General features: G+C 40.7%; 1 protein-coding gene across 1 annotated transcript in view; it reads right to left on the bottom strand.

Annotated features, from left to right (window-relative positions):
- The window catches only part of RHEB (Ras homolog, mTORC1 binding), a 42752-nt gene that overhangs the window by 2160 nt on the left and 18570 nt on the right, over positions 1 to 22022 (bottom strand). The window contains exons 2-7 of the mRNA XM_065832425.2: positions 21754 to 21825; positions 14832 to 14899; positions 11327 to 11409; positions 7209 to 7265; positions 7061 to 7108; positions 6470 to 6551 (exon numbers count right to left, since the gene is read on the bottom strand). Of these exons, the coding sequence (XP_065688497.1) occupies positions 6470 to 6551; positions 7061 to 7108; positions 7209 to 7265; positions 11327 to 11409; positions 14832 to 14899; positions 21754 to 21825 (410 nt within the window). The remainder of the gene's footprint in view (positions 1 to 6469; positions 6552 to 7060; positions 7109 to 7208; positions 7266 to 11326; positions 11410 to 14831; positions 14900 to 21753; positions 21826 to 22022) is intronic.

The following is a 22022-nucleotide window of genomic DNA, read 5'->3' as shown; positions in this document are numbered from 1 at the left end:
ATCAATGATCTGGATGAGGGGAGTGAGTGCACCCTCAGTAAGTTTGAAGATGACACCAGATTGGGTGGGAGTGTTGATCTGCTGGAGGGCAGAGGCCATACAGAGGGATCTGGACTGGCTGGATCGTTGGGCTGAGGACAACTGTATGAGGTTTAACAAGGCCAAGTGCTGGGTCCTGCTCTTGGGTCACAACAACCCCAGGCAGCGCTACAGGCTCAGGAAAGAATGGCTGGAAAGTGCCTGGGGAAAGGGATCTGGGGGTGTTGATTTGACAGTGACTCAACATGGGCCAGCATGTGCCCAGGTGGCCAAGAAGGCCAACGGCATCCTGGCTTGTGTCAGGAATAGCGTGGCCAGCAGGACCAGGGCAGTGACCGTCCCCCTGTGCTTGGCACTGCTGAGGCCAAACCTTGAATCCTGGGGTCAGTTTTGGGCCCCTCACTACAAGAAAGCCCTTGACGTGCTGGAGTGAGTTGAGAGAAGGGAACGGAGCTGGTGAGGGGCTGGAGCACAAGTGTGATGGGAGCAGCTGAGGGACCTGGGGGTTCAGCTGGAGAACAGGAGCTGAGGGGAGACCTTCTGATCTCTGAACTGCCTGAAAGGAGCTTGGAGCATAGATGGCTGGAAAGATACAAATCTCCCAAGAAAATACACTTAACCAAAGCAGAGGCATTAAGAAAGGATGTCAAACCATTTGAATTATTCAGGAGATTTTATGGAAGAATTTTATTAAGTATAGCTAGGTTTTCAGAGGCAGCTTGTTTGCTTGCTTTTAAAGATCCTGAAAGCTGTGAAGAATAAGGTACCTAGGACATCACCATGAATGCTACTTATAGCAAATACCTTACACAGTTCATCCGGTATTTTCAGGATTCTCTCAGTTTTAATGGGTTTCAAAATTGTACTCTAGCCTCCATCAGAATATGCAGAAACTACAGCTACAACATGCAGCATCTGAGATTGCCTAGAAGTAATTTAAGATTTAAAAAACAAACAAAAAAACTATATAACAGTCAAGGACAATTCTCAAGTGCTTTTCTTCTCTACGGTATTTTCAAATTGAAGATTCACCATATGACCACTACTTCAGCACGTAAATCTTCAGCTTGGAAATGGGCTCCAGATCATCTCAGACATGCCATTTTAAGTTATCTAACCTCTAGCCATCCATTTCATAAATTCCAAGCATACGCTCCTTAAGCAGCAAAGCATATTCATTATATAAAAGCAGTCACATTATGAAAGAGGATAGAAAGGGGGTTTTGTTGGTTTTAATCAGCAGGCAGAAGAGCACCCTGTGATTTATGACTATGCGTTCTGACCTGATAGATATTCTTCTGCCTCCACACAGTATAATTCTTAACTGGTTCACTTCCAAATTAATCCCATTTACTAGAGTAACCCAACAACAATCTTAAAAGAATCCTAACAAGATTAGACTCAATTTTAAAATTTCCCATATTTATAGCATTTGTGCACACTCTGGAACTATTACAATACTTCATCAGCTGGAAATAGAGTTTTGCTCCATATAATGAAGTTCCCCTGCAATCCCAGCTGACTCTGACAGAAGTAGCTCATTAGCCCAGTACTTTATAACACATTTCCTGGGCAAATTAGACTCTCGGAAAACCATGGTCAGGACTGCAGTTGCTATTAAATTGGTGCCACTAATGAAGAGTCTCCTTTAAATCAAAACCTGGCGATATGCAGATTTACAGATCTACTGTACCAATGCTTCCCTACACAAGGGCTGACATTTCCAATGGCTTCATTTGAATGCAGAAGTTCTTTATACCCCTCCTGCAAAGCACCTACTAAAAATTCCTCCACAACTTATTCTGTCAACCAGGAAGCTGTACGTTCTCTGTCAGAGACACGCTGTTCAAAACACTAAGATGTAGGAGTTTACAGGGCTTGTTAATTCATTTCACAGAAAATATGCGTTCACCGAGAAGGTTTCATCACTGTCCTGCAGTTAACCCTTAGGAATTTGTAATTCAGCCCAAATACACGGAAGCGTTTTAGAACGAGCTTTCAAGCAACGCAGGAAGCTGTGTTTTGTGACAAGGGATAACCAGCGCAGCCAGACTTAATGCGCATCTGTCTCCATATGGTGCAATTACACAATGTGGGTCACACCTAGCCTGCAGAAAACCATCTGGCTTTCTTAAACCTTTTTCTCCCCCGAGGAAACAAAATAGATGTCAGCCTGGGCAACACATGCTGCCTGGAGAGCTTTGCACCGGGCAGGAGACACCAGAGGCTCAACAGCTGCTGCAGATGTGTCCCCTGGTGTCACACAGACAGGTTGGGAGGTGTGACTCTCTCTACACAAGTGGGGAGTTGGGAATGCGGGAAGGTACAAACACCCGTCCCAGCCCCACAGGTCAGCTCATCTCTCGGTATGCTGTATTTTTCAGCTGTGCAAGTGTTTTATTATTTCTGAAAGGCAATTCTCAGCTGCTCATACTACTAGTTGATCTTGGCACAGAATTGGGCAAAGGAACTTGAACAATAGTCAGGAAGAGAGGTTTTTCCACCCCTGCGTTCCTTGCCAGCCCAAACACACCCTCCCAGGTGACCGTGTCAGACCCCTGGAGATGGCCTAAGGTGCCTGGCCACTCCAAAGCATCTACTGGGCACTGCACCTTCTGAGCTTCAACACGAAGCCGCCTGTGAAAAAGAAGCAATGCCCAAGCAATCGCTTTTTAAGAGAGCGTTGCTTTGGCAAACAGATTTTTTGCTATTTCCTCACTCCTTCTAAAACAAGTTTATCTAATGAATTTTGCATAACTGGATGAACACAATTTGGCTGCTTGTTACTCCCCAAATTCTTTCAGAAAAAGTTGGCTCCCAATTTTAACCACGTTTGAGACTCATTTGGATACTGGTTGCATTTTCAACCATTACCACTTTATTGTAGTGGGATTAAGATGAAGTACTACAGAATGGTTTAGAAGAAACAAAGTAGGGAATCCCACAAGAAAGGCTTGAAGTTCCTGAAGTTAGCCAAAGCAGTTCAACATATCTGGTAATAATTAAGCAGCTTGAGAAGATACACCAGTAACAGCCCATTGGTAATCTCCGTCTTTTTCCATTAAGTCTCAGAATTGCCTTCCCAAAGCCCAGGGGTTTCCCTAGATGATGATACATTACTGATACGCAGGCTTCTCCAAAAGTCCTACCAGGTCACCTGAGGCGAAGGAGCTGATATGGAGCCTCAAATATATTTGACCTTGGGAACTCCTGCCAGCTGCTACCATTTATCCTCACCACAGCTTTGATCCTTCCCTCTCTCACTTTCCATCTGTTCAAAGTCATGCCAGTTCCCAAATGCGGTATCTTTTGATAACTCCTACCAAAAGAAACCTAATTTGCTGAAGTTCATTGATACAGCTATTTTAGTTGCCCAGTACAGCAGATATATGCGCCCAGGACTCCCACAGAAGCTTTAAATGTGATATTTTTTGGCCAAAGCAAGAAGGGAGGAGAATCAATGCTCTGCCATCCCCTTTTAGAGAGAAAGGAGCCTTTGTTATCAAAACCTGTAACAGGGAATACCTTCTCTGGCTGCAGCAGTTCCTTGCAAAAAGAGCTGTTATAAATGATAAAGCATGTAGGCCCAACTCACATCAGTCAATCCCTGGAACAAGGAGACCTACCCCTCCTCACCGCTGTGAAGAAATCGCGTACCAAATCCAAGTTCAGACCAGCACATACTAGAAACGGTCAAACTGCTTGCTGTTCTTCACCCACCAAACACCAACGGCCAGGTTTCAAAGGATTAACAACAGCGTTTTCCCCAGCCAGGAAGGTCTGAACTCCCTGCTCACATTCTTAAACTCTAAATTCCCAAGCCCATCCACCTTTAAGCATCAAATTAGCTTTCTGTGAAGCAAAAAGAATCTGCAGCAGTTTTGGAAGGAGTTTAGACTTAATGGTGAGAGGCAAGCTACATTTGCTGTACCAAGCCAATACACGTGGTGATTTGGATGAACTTCCAAACAGAAGAAAAGTGTCAACAGACTTATTTTTACATAAGGCAAACAGTCAGAACCAGGAGAATGACAACACACCTTACATCTCTGGAGGGGTTTAAAAGGTGTTTAGATGAGGCTCTTAGGGACATGGTTCAGTGCTAGAGTTAGGTTACGGTTGGACTCCATGATCCTGAGGGTCTCTTCCCTCTGAAATGTTTCTGTGAAAATGATTCTATTCTATACTAAGCTCAGAATAAACCGTTTCTCCCATCAAACCAGAGACAGTTTCAGAGGAAGAGAGGATATCCTGTCTTGATAGAAGTGGATATATCTGCTGTTTTTTATGCCATGAGATTAAGATTTAGAGAAGATGGAGGAGTTTTGGGCTCCTCCATACTTCTGTACGTCCCAAGCCTCCAAGGGAAGGAGGCCAGGGGGCCCGCAGGGTCATCATGTGCTGTGGGCACCCATCTCAGCAGTGACACGCAACCTCCCAGACTTCTGAAGGCAGACGAATCACCCAGCGTGTTATGTGAGAGGCACGAAGGAGGAATTGTGTTCAAGTACCTGTTTCTAATAACCTGCATCTGACTCCAGAGGGACAGAACCTACAGTGATCCTACTAAAAGGAAGACCTGGTCAGAACAACTTTGCCAGCAAGAATGAATGCTACTCCTGATTTTTTGTGGGATTTATACAGGACCATACAGAATTCTGAATACCTGACATACAACTGCCATTCCGATTTCCCTGAAGGCTCCAAAGTTTGCTACACAAATTACAGCTGTCAGTGTAATTAAATCCAGTTTGAGACTAAGGAACAGACACAAATACATGGCAGTCAATGGGACTTTGTTAGGGCAGCAATTTAATATGCACGACATGCCAAACATCATATAAAGCTTGTACCTTCTCTGCATAAATATATCCAACTTTTTTTTTTCTTGAACAAAGAACAATACAAACTTCAGAGGAGTTATCAGTAAGATATTCTGCTAGATATGAATTGCTACCCTGTTACACATTGTGAACATAAGACAAAGGAAAATGAGTACAGGCAACTGCTTTGCCTAATCCACAAGTATTAAGTTGTTTAAAATAAAAGAGGAGGGGGGGTGGAAATCAGATGCTTTTATCTGGTTTATTCTTTCCACTGTCAATTTAGTTTCCTTTGCTATGCATTTGAAGCTCTCCAGCAGTACAGAGAAGATACTGAGAAATTTCATGCTTTAATCATGCCCCATTAAGACCAGGTTAATGCAAGTCTTCGCCAGAAACACAAGTACTGATAAACTAACTCCAAGAATTCCTTATCTGCAGAAAAAACTGCACATTTTTCTTCAAGGGAAAAATCCAACTTTACTCAAGCAACTTGTAGAATTGCTGACAACAAACACTGAACAAAAGCTATTTGTTTTGCTTTTTGGGCTGGGGGAGAGGGAAAGAAAGGCTAGTACAGGTCCTGTACTAGCTATGGGATGGACCTTTTGATTGTACTGATGTTATCAGGGAGACAGACGATGTCACAACACTAGGTTCAGCATCGGACGGTGTACACGTTTCTTCTGCATAAGGACTCTTGTTTAAAACTTGCCTAACAACATTGTTTTGACCTTATCATAAGGCTATATTCCCTAAAAGCAAAAGCTTTTATGCTGTTGAGACCTATAGGGGAAAAAAACATAAAGAAGGGGGGGGGGGGGGGGGGAAGATGCTCCTCAACCCACAGCAGTTATCCATTACTTCAAAACCAAACTAGGAGGCTCTTGTAGCTTAGATACGTAAGGTGTCTTAAAAAACAAATCAACAACAAAACATAATTAACAGCTAAAGGAACAAATTAAAATACCAGAATGTATTTAGGAGGTTTTTTTAAGAAAATGAGAGAAAACAAGAATACCATGTTATTTAACATGTAATTAAACACTTTATTTTCTGTGATAGGAGATCAAGAAGTATAGATGCGTGTGGTTTGTATCGGGTCAGATTGTGCAGCTGCACTACAGCTGTACCACAACAGTATCTGACACCCTCTGCTGTATTCTAACACTTTCCTCCCCCCGACTATGTCCCCACAAAACGATTACTCCCCAGAGAGAGGCCAAACCTTGCCCAGCACCTTAAAATCTCTGTCCCTTTATACCAACTCACTCTTCTGCAACCACAGTGACTCCTTTTTAAGGTAACTGCAGCAGATCACAGACCATGTTCCACCCACCACATGGATTCGAGTTTTAGTTTGTCACTGACTGTTCTACTATGCTCAATGAAACTTTAGTTTCAGTTCTTCACTTCTTCCTTCTCTTTACAGTTGCAAGGAAAAAATTGTACACATAAATCTGAATGCAGACAATCATTTTGTTTCCAACCATCTCCACAAAATATCTGTAGAGTACATGCAAATATTTTTGTTTCCTTTATTAAGTGAAACTATGAGTCATTCCATTCCATTGCTATTTGAATAAAGTGAGTCTTAAATCCATTACCTGGTTTTCTTTAGCAGAAGATTCCAAGAAAGCTGCATTCCAGGATTCTGCTAAAGCTTTCCCTTCTTCATAGCTGATCACCCTGAGCGAAGGAAAAACAAGTATGTTTCTTTATAACTCGCAAAAGAATTGGAATTTGATACTTCAAAAAAATCCTCAGAGTACTGAAGCACATAAATGCATATAATAGGAATGTTTTGTGAAGTCTGATCCAGAGCATTTGCTTTCGGCTGCTGTCAAATACACCACTGGGCCAGGTAAAACACCTCTGTGACCCAGAAGAGCAGCTGTCCCAAAGTCTTGCTTTGTTTTCATAATCTGCAATATCATCTGGTATTCTACAGTTGTGAAAAATACACTTCTGTTACTTATATTGAAAAAAACAAAGTATTAAATGACCTTCCCTGGAACCTTATAGCAAAAGTCAACATTACAATAGAAGTTTCTTTCTGACACAATTCCTTTGCCAGTACCTTATGTTAACCTACAATTTGATTTCAGTTACAGAAAGCCAAGAACAAAACTAGCTCAGTGCAGCCGCAGGAACGCCAGCTGCTGTCTTGCGTTTCACACGTACTGGAGTTCACATACCGTTCCATATGCAGGTCTTTTTTATTTCCAACCAGCATAATGGGTATTCTGTGAAAGAGAGTTCAGAACTTCAGAACAGTTATAGTATACTGAACAAAGTACTAGCAACATGCCTGCAATGAAATGAGATGAAAGTGTCACTACTTACTGGACTTTTCCCACCATATCCAATAACTTGCCATGGATAACTTTTATCACTTCAAAACTGCAAAATAAAGGGATGAAGTCACACATGCACTCTGATGTTTATCCTTAATACCCAATACACAAGCAATTAAATGCATATGTAGGTTGCTGTGTTTAAAACTTAGTCTATGTATAGTGGCAGAACTACAAAGATGCTGAAAGTGTTACTGGTTTGTGTACAACAGACAAAATGGTCCCAGAAGCAGCAAAGGCTGACCTACAGCTACCGTTACAGCCTCCACAGTTATGATACTTGCAGAAATAAATAATGTTACCCAGGACTGATGCACCTCACAGAGCATCACTAAAAGCTCCTCCCACCTCCCGTCCACCTTGTATCTGCCATCAGATATTTAACTGTTATAGTCCAACAACTCTAGATGAGCATGTCCAATTAAAGCAGTTTCAAAGGAAATGTATTTTTAACTTAAACACACTCCACCTTGAAGGAATACATTATTTAAGAACACTTAGCTCATATCAAATTCTTCTTTCGCTTTATTTATGTGAAAGCCAAAAGAAGCCTAAATTCTAATTATATTGATCTACAAGATAGTAGAGAGACAGTGGTTATTGACATACTTGTTATCTGTTCACCTACCACATAATGTAAGTTTGGATGGCAAGAGATAAGCAGCAGCACTGTGAAATATCACAAAGTCAAAAACCTCACTAACAAAATCCACTGCATTTGACATTTAGCACCTTGGAGAACAAGCTATAAATGGGGTTGCGGAACAGATGTTGTGCTCCTCTAACCACAGTATGTACCAAATACTGCTACATGAATTGCACAATTCAGATCTGTTTGAATTAAGAGAGGCACAGGTTCATGGATGATACACACAACTGTATGATAGAAAAAGTGACCAAAACTTGTTCAGCTTCCCAGGTTATTAGCTACAGACTTGCACTGCATTGCAATTAGAGTTGAAACTCTTAAAAATAGAGCAGTGCTTGGACAGCCTTCCAACTCAGAGCTCTCAAAGAACTGGTGCCTAAAACCACTATTCATTAAAGCTTTTCACTTCTGCAACAATAAATGCCACCGTATTTAAAAACGATTTTCTGTCAACTAGGTCAAGTTGTCTGACCAGCAATAATTTTTGACGCTGAGTAGAACACAATGCCTCTCCATGTTCAGCTAATAGTGTTAGTATAGCCTATCAAGAAAATGAGTTATTTGCAAACAGAAGTGTGACTTAGTCTGGCAGAATTTACTAACTCATATACGGTACTACAGATTATGCAAAAATGTGAGATCAATGAAAGGACTTTAAGGCTACAAAGAGTTTATGCTGAAAAGGTATAAGTGAGATTCTGGTCTTGAGAACTTGTCTTCAGACTTTCAGACTTGCAATTATTTAAAAATAAGAGTTACATGGAGGTTGGTCGTGACAAAGTTGAGAGGCACTGCTGCACACAGAACCAGGTGACCTTGCAAACAGAAAGTGGAATAAAACTACCAAAAAAAAAATTTTGGTACAGACCACAAAACTGTTTCTCAGCCTGAAGCAACAGGAAAGATCCAGCGTATGAGCCACAGGATAATCAAATCACTAACACAATACGATCAGTGTTTCCTTTCCACTGTCAGGCCGGCTGTTCCCAGCACAGCCAGAAAAAGCCGTGTTGTGGTGTGGCACCCCGAGAGCCCTCACCTGAGGTTCCAGCACACAGGGCAGCAAAGTCCTTGCTCAACCAGGCTCTTCATTGCCCAGTTCTGTGTAACTGCTTATCCAGTATAGTTCATGAGCTCCATTTTTAGTAAAAAGACTAAAGAGCTGATCTTCTTTAAGAGATGAAGGTGGAAAGCAAAAGAGAAGTGCTATTTAAACTCAAACAATTCTGACACAGAAACAAGCTGCTAAGTACTGCCACGAATTGAACTGGCTCAACCAGATCAATTTAGTGTTCAAGAAAGCTTTCCAAATTAATATGGGTAGAAGGAACAGAGGCAGGGTTTAAGAAATATACTGACCAATCCAAAAAGGGCATCATCACATCAAGCCATGAAACAGCAAGACAACTGGAGACCACAACAGGTCCTTTCAAATAGAGTTACAGCAGACAGCTCAATGTGCGAAACACAACAATAAAAAAATGTTATCTGTCAGATAGATGCATTATATAAAATCAAGGAGAACCTAGCAAAATACAAAATTGGAATTTAATCAAGCTGAAGTGGAGCAAAAGCCTTCCAGTAACCTTGCTGCTGAGAGCCCGAGCATATGAAAAATGCAGAGCGCCAGCTTTGATTCAAGGCCCATTTAAACCTCCAGTGGGAAGTTAGCGGGGAAGATAATTTTGAAAAGGCATTTCTATTAAGTTTGCTGTCAAAGCTCTCACTCCTGCTGGATCAATACTCAGATCAATATACACACTTACACAGAAGTCAAGACAGACAGTGAGTATAATTTGATTACCTGGGTAAGTCATCTAAACTACCCGAGTATTGGGGAAGATCGTTCCTACTGCTTGACACTGTCTTGAACATAAGGAATTGAACAAGACAGGTTCACTGATACTTGGAAATTCAAAGGAAGAAACATAAAACTTGCAATAAACAGATCGAGACTAAAATACTGATGAAAATACTACCTAACCACAGTTTTAACATACCTTGTTCTGCTAGTATTTTCCTCATAACTTAGTTTCTATTTTAACTGATTGAATGCTACCACAGAAAACAGATTTCATTTCTCTATCTGGGCTGCTAAGCTCAAGACATCATGAGGCAACAACTGTAGTAGTTGGAAAAGAACATGGGCTGTGTCCTTTAGCTGCCAAGCCAGGAACAGCACAAGCTGCAGAAACCTCCAAGCGATCTACGCTGATTTTACTCAAAGACATTTTTGTCCTCACATTCACTTTGAGTGGGGGATTGTCTACTCAAGGCTGAGAATACTAACTCCTATTTTGTACAAGTTACTCAGTGCCAACACGTGCTTGCCCTTCACTACTTCAGAACTAAAAATGAAAACCAAGAATAAAGGCCTGTGAAAATCTGTTCAATATGAAGGACCTTGCAAGCAATCAAAGTTCATAACCAGACCATCCTTTCCTTGAGAAGCACTGAAGAGTCAACAGCAAGTTGTTTTACTTGTATTTTATGATGGTCTAAAAAGCATTTCAGATGAGGGCTTTTTGAGATGAGTTTGAGGCTGGTTTTGTCTGATTCAGGGGAAAAGACATGGAACACTCCAGCATTCCTAAAACACTGATAAGCTTCCTTGCAAGTAGAAGGGTAGCATCCACTGCTACTTGATGAGCATGAAAGGTCTATGGTCTTAAAAATTTTTCTTAAAAATGAAGGAAAATAGGATTATTTTGGCTGTCATAACAAAGATGCTGTACAATATTCGCAAATTAAGCTCTGTTCAAGAATGAACAGTATGTAAACAAAGCAAGAAGACAAGGGGAAGAGACAAAACAGAAGATGACAAAACCTTACAAAGGCAGAGATGAATCTGGCAAGACTTCAGCTGTGATGGACTCTGCCCTCATGTCAGAACAGCAAGGACTAAATACTCTGGGAAATTTTTCAAATAATCTTATTTGCTGCAGTGTGGCAAGAGTGAGTCTACAGGCCAAAAGTCATATATTGATATGTATGAAAATTCCCGATGGTTAACCAGAACAACTCAAGACAAGAAGTAAAAAAAAAAAAAAAATCTCAGTACTATAATGAGCTACAAGGCTGAGGGACCGATCTAGCAGCTAATCAGGTACTTCACATAAATGTGCAGGGCCCTTTATGTTCCTATTTAAGCCTGCCTTTGTGTCTGATGCTAGAGCAATGAACCCTACTTACTCCTGAGATTGTTCTATGTACTTAGACCTCAAATGAGCCCTGGTTCATTTCTTACATGGTACCTTGCATATTAGTCTGCAAAGTCTCTGTGACATTTGGATCTGAAGTGAAATTTCTGAAAAAAAACATTAATTTTCATTATACTTCTAAGGGAAAGATAGATTATGAATTAAACACATGCAAACAAAATACAGCAGAGGCAGGAGCTGAACTCCGAATATATCTGGTTAATATCTGAACCAGAAGAACACAACAGATTTTATTACCTTTTTATTGACGTGACTGAATAAACAAGAATGTAGCCATTGATGTCTATGGAGTACGTCTGAGGAAATATGGAGTATTCATCCTGTAGAAGGAATAATTGCATTTAAAATTACTTACTGTCACAGTTCAGAACATGATGCTAGGAGATGACCAGCAGTAAGTTGGTCACGCTTCAGGACATGAGGTGCAGGACCATCTTATATGAGTAGTAGTTTCACAATTAAGTTCTTTCATCATAATGTCAGATGTGGAATCTTTACCAAACTAAGAGAAAGCTAAAGCAGTCTGTGTACTCTAGAAGGTTAATCTACAGCTTTTTTCATTTATTCCCTGTAAGACTACTGAGCAGCTAAAGCTATTCCAAATCCTTTTATCCTGCTTAATTATCAGTTTGTATTAGTACAAAACATCCACTCTGTCCTACCACTAATTAGCAATTATGCCTCTTATCTCGCTGGTGCGCCTCTTATCTTGCTGGTGATACACTGCAAATTCCTCATTTCGACAGGATCTAGTAATTCATAATTTCAGGTGGCACTGATCGCATCTAAAGTACCTAAGGGATCCGTTTCAAAGTGCCTAAGTGTGGCTTACTAACTAACTAATGCTTACCAACCGTAGACGCAAGAAAAATACTTATTAGCTGCTTTATTACACCTAGAAGTCTTCATTATATGACAAGCACTTTACTAAAAGAAAAATCCTCACAGAAACTTAGTAATTGTATTTATTACCCCCGTAGGAAAGAAATTGACCAAATAAGGACACTAAACAGACTGAAATATTGCAGGAAATGCAACACAAATTCAATGAATTCCATGTTAAAAATCTCAATTGTTCTGATACACGTTCCCAGGAAACATTTACGTTTGGACAAGAGCCACACTTCCTAATGTACAAATTCTCCAATTTTTAAACCTGTGCTTCTTGAGATGTTAATTTTAGCTTAAGATCACATAACCTCTCTGGATATTGTCATGACTGAACAGATGGAACAGTGCAGTCACACAGCTTAAATCCAGACAGTCAAAAGGAATCAAACTTACTTAGCTGGCAAACGAGGAACGACCCTTTATAAATCAACTTCACAGATTCAGCCAAAAAAGTTTGAAGGAATAGCACTTGACAAGAGGTGCCCTTATTTGCCTTTATTGCTACACACTGAGGGCAGCCCCCCCATCCTCAGCGAAATGCCAAACTGCCATTTCATTTGGCTGCGTAATCCCAAAGTCAACACTGCAGGGATCCAAGCCAGTCAGCGTGTAAAACAGGTGAAAGTGCAACTCTGTAGTTGTTTGGCTTTACCCGGAATTTCTGAGGATTGCCCCAGCTGGAATTCAGCGTTGGGCAAGATTCCCTTTTGTGTTCCTCTCCTGTGATCCTGTATCGAGACTCGAGTTTAACTGAACTACACAAATCTGAACAGATAACCATGAAAGGTAAAAAGGTACAGGACAGGAGTACCAAGAAAAATAACTGCCATAACCTCAACTGTTTCTAATTCATTACTTAATTTTTAGCTTGTTAGGAGAAGGAAGAAAAGCTGCTATGCTTCCTGGAACTTGTGAGTCACATTAAGAACTTTGCCAAGTGATAAAACAATGTGGCTATAACTTTTCAAGTCATAGCCAAGTTTTCAAGTACATAACAAACCTACAATATAATCCTTGCTATGATGTATACACATGAGGACTCCCCACGGATCACTAAGACAGACAGACTTGAGAAGGAAATGTGTTCAAGCCACACCTTCCATAACCCAACGTCAATTCTCCACTCTAACCCAGGAGCCAGAACTCAAAGTTCAAGTCATTCACAGGAAGAATCATATCTGAAAATGACCACAGGCCGGGAAATAACTTATTTTTGTTTTATAATACTGTACAAAAGTAAATCAACCCTGAAAATAAACCTCAGCAATTGAGGGGGACATATTTTTTAGAAGGGGCTGTTGCAACAGGACAAGGAGTGATGGTTTTAAACTAAAGGAGAGGAGATTCAGGACAGACATAAGGAAGAAATTTTTGACACTGAGGGTGGTGAAATACTGGCCCAGGTTGCTCAGAGAGGTGGTGGACGAACCATCCCTGGAGACATCCCAGGCCAGGCTGGACAGGGCTCTGAGCAACCTGAGCTGGTGAAGATGTCCCTGCTCATGGCAGGGGTGGCACTGGATGAGCTTTGGAGGACCCTTCCAACCCAAAATGTTCTATGATTCTATCAGGTATGTCACGGGTGAAGCAACACTGCTTTCTCAGAGGCCATTTCTTTCTCAAAGAGACAGTTTTATCCCCATGCTACAATTTGAGATGTAAGGCAAGCACACATATTGGCACAAAGCGAAACCCATGGAGCTTGCTCTGCTGCTCACACCACACAGCCTGCCCCCTCAACCCTACTCTGCTCTGCAGAGTAGTCCCTATCAAAATCTTGCCCCAGCACAAGTAGCCACTATTGTGTTTTTAATCCCTTCAGACACCTCTGACTCATTACAAGTGGATATAGTGTTGCTGATTAGCACCACGAGCTGACACCATATAAATGCAGCATGGTTGTTCTTAAGTCATGTAGTTCTCTTCAAAGAAAGTGATCAAACATACCTGGAAGGTTACAACCTTCTGAATAGTCTTCCAGGTATGAGCAAGAGTTCTTCAGTCTTAAGTACTGGCAGCATGTAATTACAACACTAACATTGTTTAAAGCTACTCATAGTTTGGAAAAACCCAAAGGCAATAATATCAGAACTCACAGAAGGTAAGCAATAAGAAGTTTAGGATAAACATAAGGAGTTTAACAGTCCTTGTGCTGTTTTCTTTCCCTAATTTAGTCTTTCAAAAACTGCATAGAACATGCAAGTTCAGCCAAGAAGTGCTATGTAATGAATACCTGTACCTCAGGAAGCTACTGACCAAGCTACAGGACATGTGTTTCTCATCTCCTCCTGTGCTCCCCTTCATTACATGAAGGCTCAGAAGTACATGTAAATCATCGCTTACTTAAAAATGTAAACAAACTGCAGCAGTTTATTGGTAGCCCGGTAAGTACTACCTATATGCACTTCTGCCTGCTGCCCATGACTGTTGCACAAGTCATGGTGGTGTAGCTGGAGCACACAATTAAGAAAATGTAATGAAAAACTTCTTCATGGCATACTGAAGGAACATTTTCCACCGAAAGCAAGATTGCTAGTTTAGTCTGTAAATATCAGGCAAGCTGCTTATGAACTTTTGGTACATCAGAGTGAAGGCAGTTCCGTATTCACTTTTTTTACACATACCTTCAGACAGGAGAAAAGAAAAAAACAACCACCAAACAAAAAAACAAATCAACAAAGCCTTTAAATAAACACTGCGGAAACTCTTTGGTGACTAAACGACAAGGCAGAATCATTTAAGTTAACCTTCACCTCTGAACACATGGTTGGTACTGACTTAGCTCTGCAACAGTGTGAGCACCTGTTGTCTTAACTCTGAAGAAATACTCAAAGAAAGAAAGATAACTTACTTGGCCAGCAGTGTCAACCAGCTGAAGATGATATTCTTGGCCATTTACTGTGATCAGTTTTGTAAATGCTACAAGAAACAAGAAAGAACATGTCAGAAGTACACACACATCAGAACTCATTCATCTACGTCATCATCAGCCAAGGCACTACAAAAGAGAACTGTAGTTTTAGGTTTTGAAGTATCAGTAAGAGGCTAGATCAGGTGGCTGTACTCTAAACAAGCGTACTGAACATAACGAAACTCAGAAATTTACTTTAAAATTTCAAATTTTGGAAGATTCTCAAACTGGATTCAGCAGTTTCTTCTTTATTTACTTCAGAGAGTAAGAAGTTTTTACATGTGTTTCTGAGAGACTCCCAGGCAACCGTAACTTGTGGTAACACAAGACGCTTAAATACAATTAGCATCAAAGCTAACTTTGAACTTATAGGATATTTTCCTCACTCTCCAAGGAGTTCAGCAAAATCAGTTTCCTAAATGTAAATAGCATGAGTGATCTGGATGAAAAAAAGAAAGAAAATTCTTCAGGGTCTGAACCACACACAGCCTAACTTACAAATATACTAGACCTACATAATGAGAGTTTAGCTAGAAGCTCACAGTTGCTCCCAGCCTATCTAGTCCTCAGTCAGGAAGGACATTCAGTCCCAGAACACGATGAAAACTGCTTCTCTCCCTCAGATTCATGAAATGCCAACGCACCGTGAGCTGAGGAATCTTACTCAGTGTTTGTATTATGCAACTGCAAAAGCAAACAGTGTCACAGCCTTTGTAGGAATAATGTACTACCCAGCACTTCACGTACTAACCAGAGCACATGAACCTGGCTTCAGAGCTTCACTTTAGCTCAAGACACAATCACTGGACAGTACTGACATAATGAGTTAAGTCTGTGTTGTCTTTTGTTTGAGGTGGTTTTCCCAAACAATAAGAGTCTTAAGTGGCATCTTTCATTGCACTGATGAGCAGGGAAACAGGAAACTCTGCAGTGACCTGTTCATCATACTTTGAATTGTCCAACAGCTTCCTGAAGCTGCAGCATTGAATGTTCTCGATCCTGCTGTACAGTCTCCTGCCTACGCCCTCTGGGTTTTGTATGGGGTCTCGTAGGAGCTAAAGTTCGCCAACTTTCCTCCTCCCCGACAATGCTCGTTGCCCTGTCAAGTCTCCACAATACGAGTATTATCTTGAGCAAGTGGGCTGAAATATCTGAAACTGGAGGTTTCAACCCACCTAGTGAATCAAAGCACTCTTTAAGAAAATAAAAAAATAGGAGCAATTCAAACAGCAAAGGCAAAGTAATGCAGAGTGTCTAAATAAACAGAGTAAAACATACCTACAGTTTCCATTACAACACAGACAAGTGCAATTTGAAATGGAGCCTCAGAGAGCTCCTACCGTACCCTGTCTGTCCCCAAGAAAGCTGCTTTAACACTCTTGAGCTGCTCTCAAATTACCAGCTGGATGCTGCTGTTATTGCTGCATAAAATTTTAGGGTTACGAAGGAAGAATCCACAACAGCTTTTTGCCTTGGCTGAACACTGCGGTGGGGACAGAAGCAACCGTTTGTTTGAACAGATGTTAACGTGCAGCATTGCTATATGCAATATCGCCGCTGCAAGCCAGAGGGAAAATGGACTCATTTGGAGAGGTACTGCATTAACAGCAATATTAAAACTAAGTCTCTAGTCTCTTGACACTTCACATACACATGAAAGCACTCTGTAATCACAGTAGCTTCAAGAGCCTCACGAAGTTAATATTTAAAAAGAGACAGATGGTAGCTTTTTCAGACTATTCTAGAAGCCGAGAATAGAGCAGAGATATCATCACCATCGGCAGTGGAAGCGGAGCATGACAGAGCCAGGGGAAGGGAAATTGGAGGAGTCACCGCAGACTGGGTGAGGAGAGCTGATGGTTCAGTGCAGAGGCCTGTAGCACTCAAACAGCCCACTGTGAACACAACTCTGCTTTGATGCAGTCGCAGTTAATGACTCCCATCTCCTTGCTGAAGCTTTTTAAAAATATTCCTGATAAGAATTTCATCTTGGGAAAAGCTGCAGCTGTATTAAATGTGATTCACGATCCACAAGTCCCCTCAGTCCAGAAGAAGTCTTCACTTCCAATTCCATCACCTCCCATGCTGGGACACGTCGCCTTCTGCTGCGGCCAGGAGCAAGACAAACAACCGATAATACGATCACGGCACAGTGTGGTTCTGCTCGGCGTGCCAAGGACAGATTTCAGCAGAGCTAGACAATCTCTGCAGTCCCAGCTATAATTTGAGCACCTGCAAAACGCAGCTCATGAGTTGAAGCAGGGCTGTGGGGTAAGGCCGTGGGTACAGCCAGTTTTAGCTCCATGAGGCACACAGATCTCAGAACAGGACATGCTTACAGCTTGTAACACAACCCAAGTGTGGCTATAGGAAGAAAGTTGCAATCCTCACCTTCACCTACAACTGTTCCTAGTTCTAATGCACTGCTGAAAACTGCAGGATTTGGTGCTGCAGTGAACAGCACAGCACCCAACAGACATAAACGTATAGTTGAGGGTGCAGCAGTTGGCTGCTGCACTGCAAAGAAACTAAAGCCACTTTGCCCTCAGAGAAAGTTCTAGGAAAATTACATGGAGAGCACAGCCCTAAATGCTGCTACAGTGCAGATCTGAGTAAATTTCAGTTAGATTAACATGAATTAAATTATTTGCATATGCAACTCAAATGACAGCTGCTGTGAAAAGAAGCCATTATGATAAAAAAAGATACTACCAGGCTATGAATGCAGGCTTTTAGACCAATAGTGCTACTGAGTAAAGGTACAAGAGTGGTGTAACATTAGTCCCATAAAGCTCAATACAACCGCCTTGTAAGGTTTCCTCAGTTACTACCTTCCACATCCCATTCTACTTGTCCTCATTGCAAAGTCGATGCCTGATGTCAGGACATCTTTTACAACACTGAGATGTGCAATGCAACAGAACTGTATTTAATTTTTCTCAGAAGCCTCATTTCTACCCCTTGAGAAGGCTGCTCAGCAGCAGCTCCTGGGAAGCAGCATATTTTACCCTTCCAAGGCAGTTGCCATGATGTGCATGGAAGAGCTGAACCTTAGAAATACTTATATAGGTTTAGATGGGTCTGTTGGAAGTAACCACAACTACAGGGGTTCCTCCAGCTCCCTCCCCCTTTCTAATAAGCTTCTAACTCATAGGTGCATTTAAAAAACCCTATGGGATGGAGGTAGGAAGCCCTTGGGGAAAGACTGTTCCTTCCCTCAGGGAGCTACTGAGCCTGTTCAGGGGAGAAGACAGAGCTGCACCACAGTGCTTGCAGCCTCTCCGAAACTGCAAGGGAAAGCAGTCAGACAGGGCTCAGAGGAGCTGAAAGAAACACGTTTGAGACTTGGGCAGTCAAGTCAGCTTTCCTGCAACACACAAAAATTACTGAATTAATAAGCAAAGACATCCCGGCAAAGACAGGGGTGGCTGGAGTTACCTGCATATCTTTCTTAACTAATCCTCCTGACCTACTTGCTTGGAGCTCTAAATTAAGATTCTAGATTTATTCCAGTAAAATGTTTGAGTTTTAAATTGTCCTGGTCTTAGCTAATCTGCCTTCATAGCCCAATCCAGCTCAGCATCCACACAGACGCCCTCATAGAAGCATAGAATCATTCAGTTGGAAGAGACCCTCAAGATCATCGAGTCCAACTATTAACCTAACTCTCGTACTAAACTGTGCTCCTAAGAATCTCGTCTAAGCATCTTTTAAACCCCTCCAGGGATGGTGACTCCACCACTGCCCTGGGCACACACTCCTGCTCTGCAAGGATCTTCCCTCTCTTTCCAACATGCCCACAAGTGATCACTCCACTAGTTCCTCAACCTGTGTGTCTCGGAACAGCCACCCATGGTGGTGTTGCTCCTCTTGGGACATTCAGAAAGCAAAAAATCTATTTTGCTGAGCAATTAATTCTCACCTCTGCTGCTGCCACAAAACGCTACAAGTTACTCTTCTTGATACACAAGTTTAGTAGCAACACCTTAATTCAACATGCTTGTTAACTTAAATAAACTAACTTTTCTGGTTCTAACGTAAAATAAGCAAAGGAAAATGCTGCAGTGAAGTAATTTCAGCTTTAACAAATACTAAGTGAAATATGACGCAGCTTATTTTCCCTTTACAACTTCTGAATAAGGCAGAAAATTTTTATACTGGCAAAATGAAATCACTAGAATATTAGATCTTATTCTTGTCATTCAAGGCTTATATTCTATGCAACTTGTTCCTTTCAGAGCTTAACTGTAGCTTGCCTTCTATACAATTTAGACTCAGTTTTGTGCAAGTTTTATTATTTGAAGACAAAACCTATAGACATTAAGCTACCAGCAGTCCTGCAACTTTCTACCCTTTCATCAGTGCTGGTAGAAATACTGTAATAAGTTACCAGCAACAGTTTTCCAGAGACAAAACAGAAATCACATAAGCCAGACCATTCTTTAGCCTGTATTTTTTTCATTTCCAAGTTTTGTGACACTGAAATAGACCCAATCACTAGGCAAAACTGAAAAGGTTTTATAACTTGCTATAAAGCACTGGAACAATGCAACATACTCCAACCCTGCCCCTAGGATAAGAACATGGACTTCTCAACTCCTTTTGCCAGCATTGTCAACCAGATTTGAAATGGCAAGCTAGGAAAATAGTAAGAGAGTTGATCATGTACTTTGTGTCTTGTGATCCTGCACGAGATCACAAAAACACAGCTGGGAGCATCAAAAGACTGATCAAAGACTTACATTCAGAAAACCACTTTCAAAAGATTAAGAACTTAAATCAAAAGAATGATTTTATACTAATCCCATCAAAACTAGTTTTATATGTTTTTCTTTTAAAAAGAGACCTGTCTGTAATATATTTTATATTTTAGTGGTAAATTTGGAAGTGTTCTCTTTTCCATTCTTCACAGAAGCATTTTTAGAACATCTTCTTTATCAGGCCTTAAGGATGGGACAGACTTTCTACTGTCTTGAATCTTGATGCACATCTTTTATGTTTTCAATCCCTACTTCCCAGCAATGTGTTCTGATGGAAGAAGGGCCCTTCGGTTTTCTACCTTTCAGAAAGTAAATTCATCCAGCCATGCCACAGATCACAAGGTTTGCACCAGATGAATAATGGTGTTTGTTTTCTGAACAAGTAAGAAATCAAGTGAGAAGTTAAGCCTTTTCAAGATGCCCCCATCCAAAGTTTTCATGGTCATGACCTGATCAACGTTTAGAGCTCAGATCAAGCAAGCAGCACAAACTACAGGAGCCAAATAAACACAGAATTCATCCAGAGTCTATTTTCAAGTAGTTAAGAAATGTTGCTAGTGTGAGATATACAACTACAGTTACAGACAAAAGGTTTCTCTGGACAAGAGCTTGTAAAGGATGAAAACAAGCCAACCTGTACCAAGGCGTCAAAACGCCAAACCAAGATACAGATTCAGTATTTTGAAGAGATGTTGACCCCATGTCCCACAAGTTTTATTCATTCCCATATACTTGCATAAAACTTTTTAAATAATTACTTTAAATAATTCGCATTTAGATAGCACAGGGAAAAATAACCCGTGCCAATTGATATTAAAATTTTGAATGCAGAAGCTTAATCGCCAATATTTTGTTAGCAACTTTAATTCAAAACAAATCTTATTTATAATTCTAACAAAGTAAAAAGGGATGTTGGGAAGTGTAAATATTAATGACATCTGTATGTATAATATAAAGACAGGTCATTCAGGTCAAGGGGTAAGTTATCCATCCTAACTTGCTAAAGTAAATGTAGAGCTTCTTCAAAAAGCAGCATTTGAATTTTGGTTCTAAGAAATAATCCTGAGTAGAATATCTTCATAGCTACCGATTTGTAATTATTACCATATACATCCAAAAGAAACCTCGTTAGGCTGATTACTTCATCCAAACTTCCAGAGTATCACACAGGCTTAACATCCTACTGCACAGGTTCAAAACAGTAAAAACGTGCTACTGCTGCATTTCACAAGTCATTACAATACAAGACCTCCAGGACTACAAACATTAAATCAAAGTTTTATTCGCCACATGATTAAAGTGAGCCAATACGATCAAGTTACCCAGCCTAGTACCACAGTTGCTCAAGCACTTTATGACCACTGCTAGCTCAGAAAGAGGTGAAGGGATTTTAAGAAATACAGGGTAACTCACCTCTCAAGTGACTTGTTGCTCTTGGCAGCATTTTTAGTATTAGTATCTTTACTTACCCTAATGTTACTTACCCTTTACTTACACTAACATTAAAAAAACCGCTAAGAGAATAAAAGGTACTTGAGAAGTCAGTTATGCAGTATTTGCAGCAAGCTGATTGTGTACCAAGCTTCTTAGCAAGCAGCTGGAAATGAGAAATTAGAAAACTATCATGTTTTCGTGGCCCCAGCATGTCTACATGCCATTTACTCCTGGCTGGTGTTGCTGGCTTTGTGTTCACCTGGATATACTGATCACATGAGACATTTGAGACTTTGCAATAATTGTATATAGTAGCACATTTTCATATAGGTATGACATACTCCATTTGAAATGCCCTGATCATATTAGGGGAAGCAGATGTCCAACACCACACATATAACACAAGCAGGAGGTGTATTTTAGCCAGACTGATCAGGTTTTCCTTCATTTAATGTTAAGAGTTTAGCTGTCTGGAGAAATGCACAGTGACTTCCACGCTGCAATACCGTCAACTTAGTAAGCATTGTTTAAAAGATTAATAAAACTTAACAGTTATTTAATCAACTTTAATGTTAATATGTAAATGCCCACGTGAGTAGTACGTATAACCACAATGGCTTCTGATAAAAGTTAGTTAGGTACAGAAGAACAGCTTGTCAGTTACTTACTGTTCTCTATGGTTGGATCATATGAATCAACAAACTGTCCTTCCACAAACTGAATCGTCAGTGAAGATTTTCCTGTAAAGCAAGGAAAAGATGATTTGTATTGAGAACAAATCTTCAGGCTGTTACCACTTCACACTTACTAGTAGATACTCTAATGTTTGTATAAGAGCCAATATGAGCTTTGTATGGTTCATCGAAATACCTACACATGACAACTGACCTATTTTTAAATTAAAGTGCCTATTCCTAGTAACTGTGTCTCCTGAACA

Source organism: Patagioenas fasciata, chromosome 2 (assembly GCF_037038585.1).
Source record: "Patagioenas fasciata isolate bPatFas1 chromosome 2, bPatFas1.hap1, whole genome shotgun sequence".
NCBI classification, from domain to species: domain Eukaryota; kingdom Metazoa; phylum Chordata; class Aves; order Columbiformes; family Columbidae; genus Patagioenas; species Patagioenas fasciata.
This window is presented reverse-complemented; position numbering and strand designations above follow the sequence as displayed.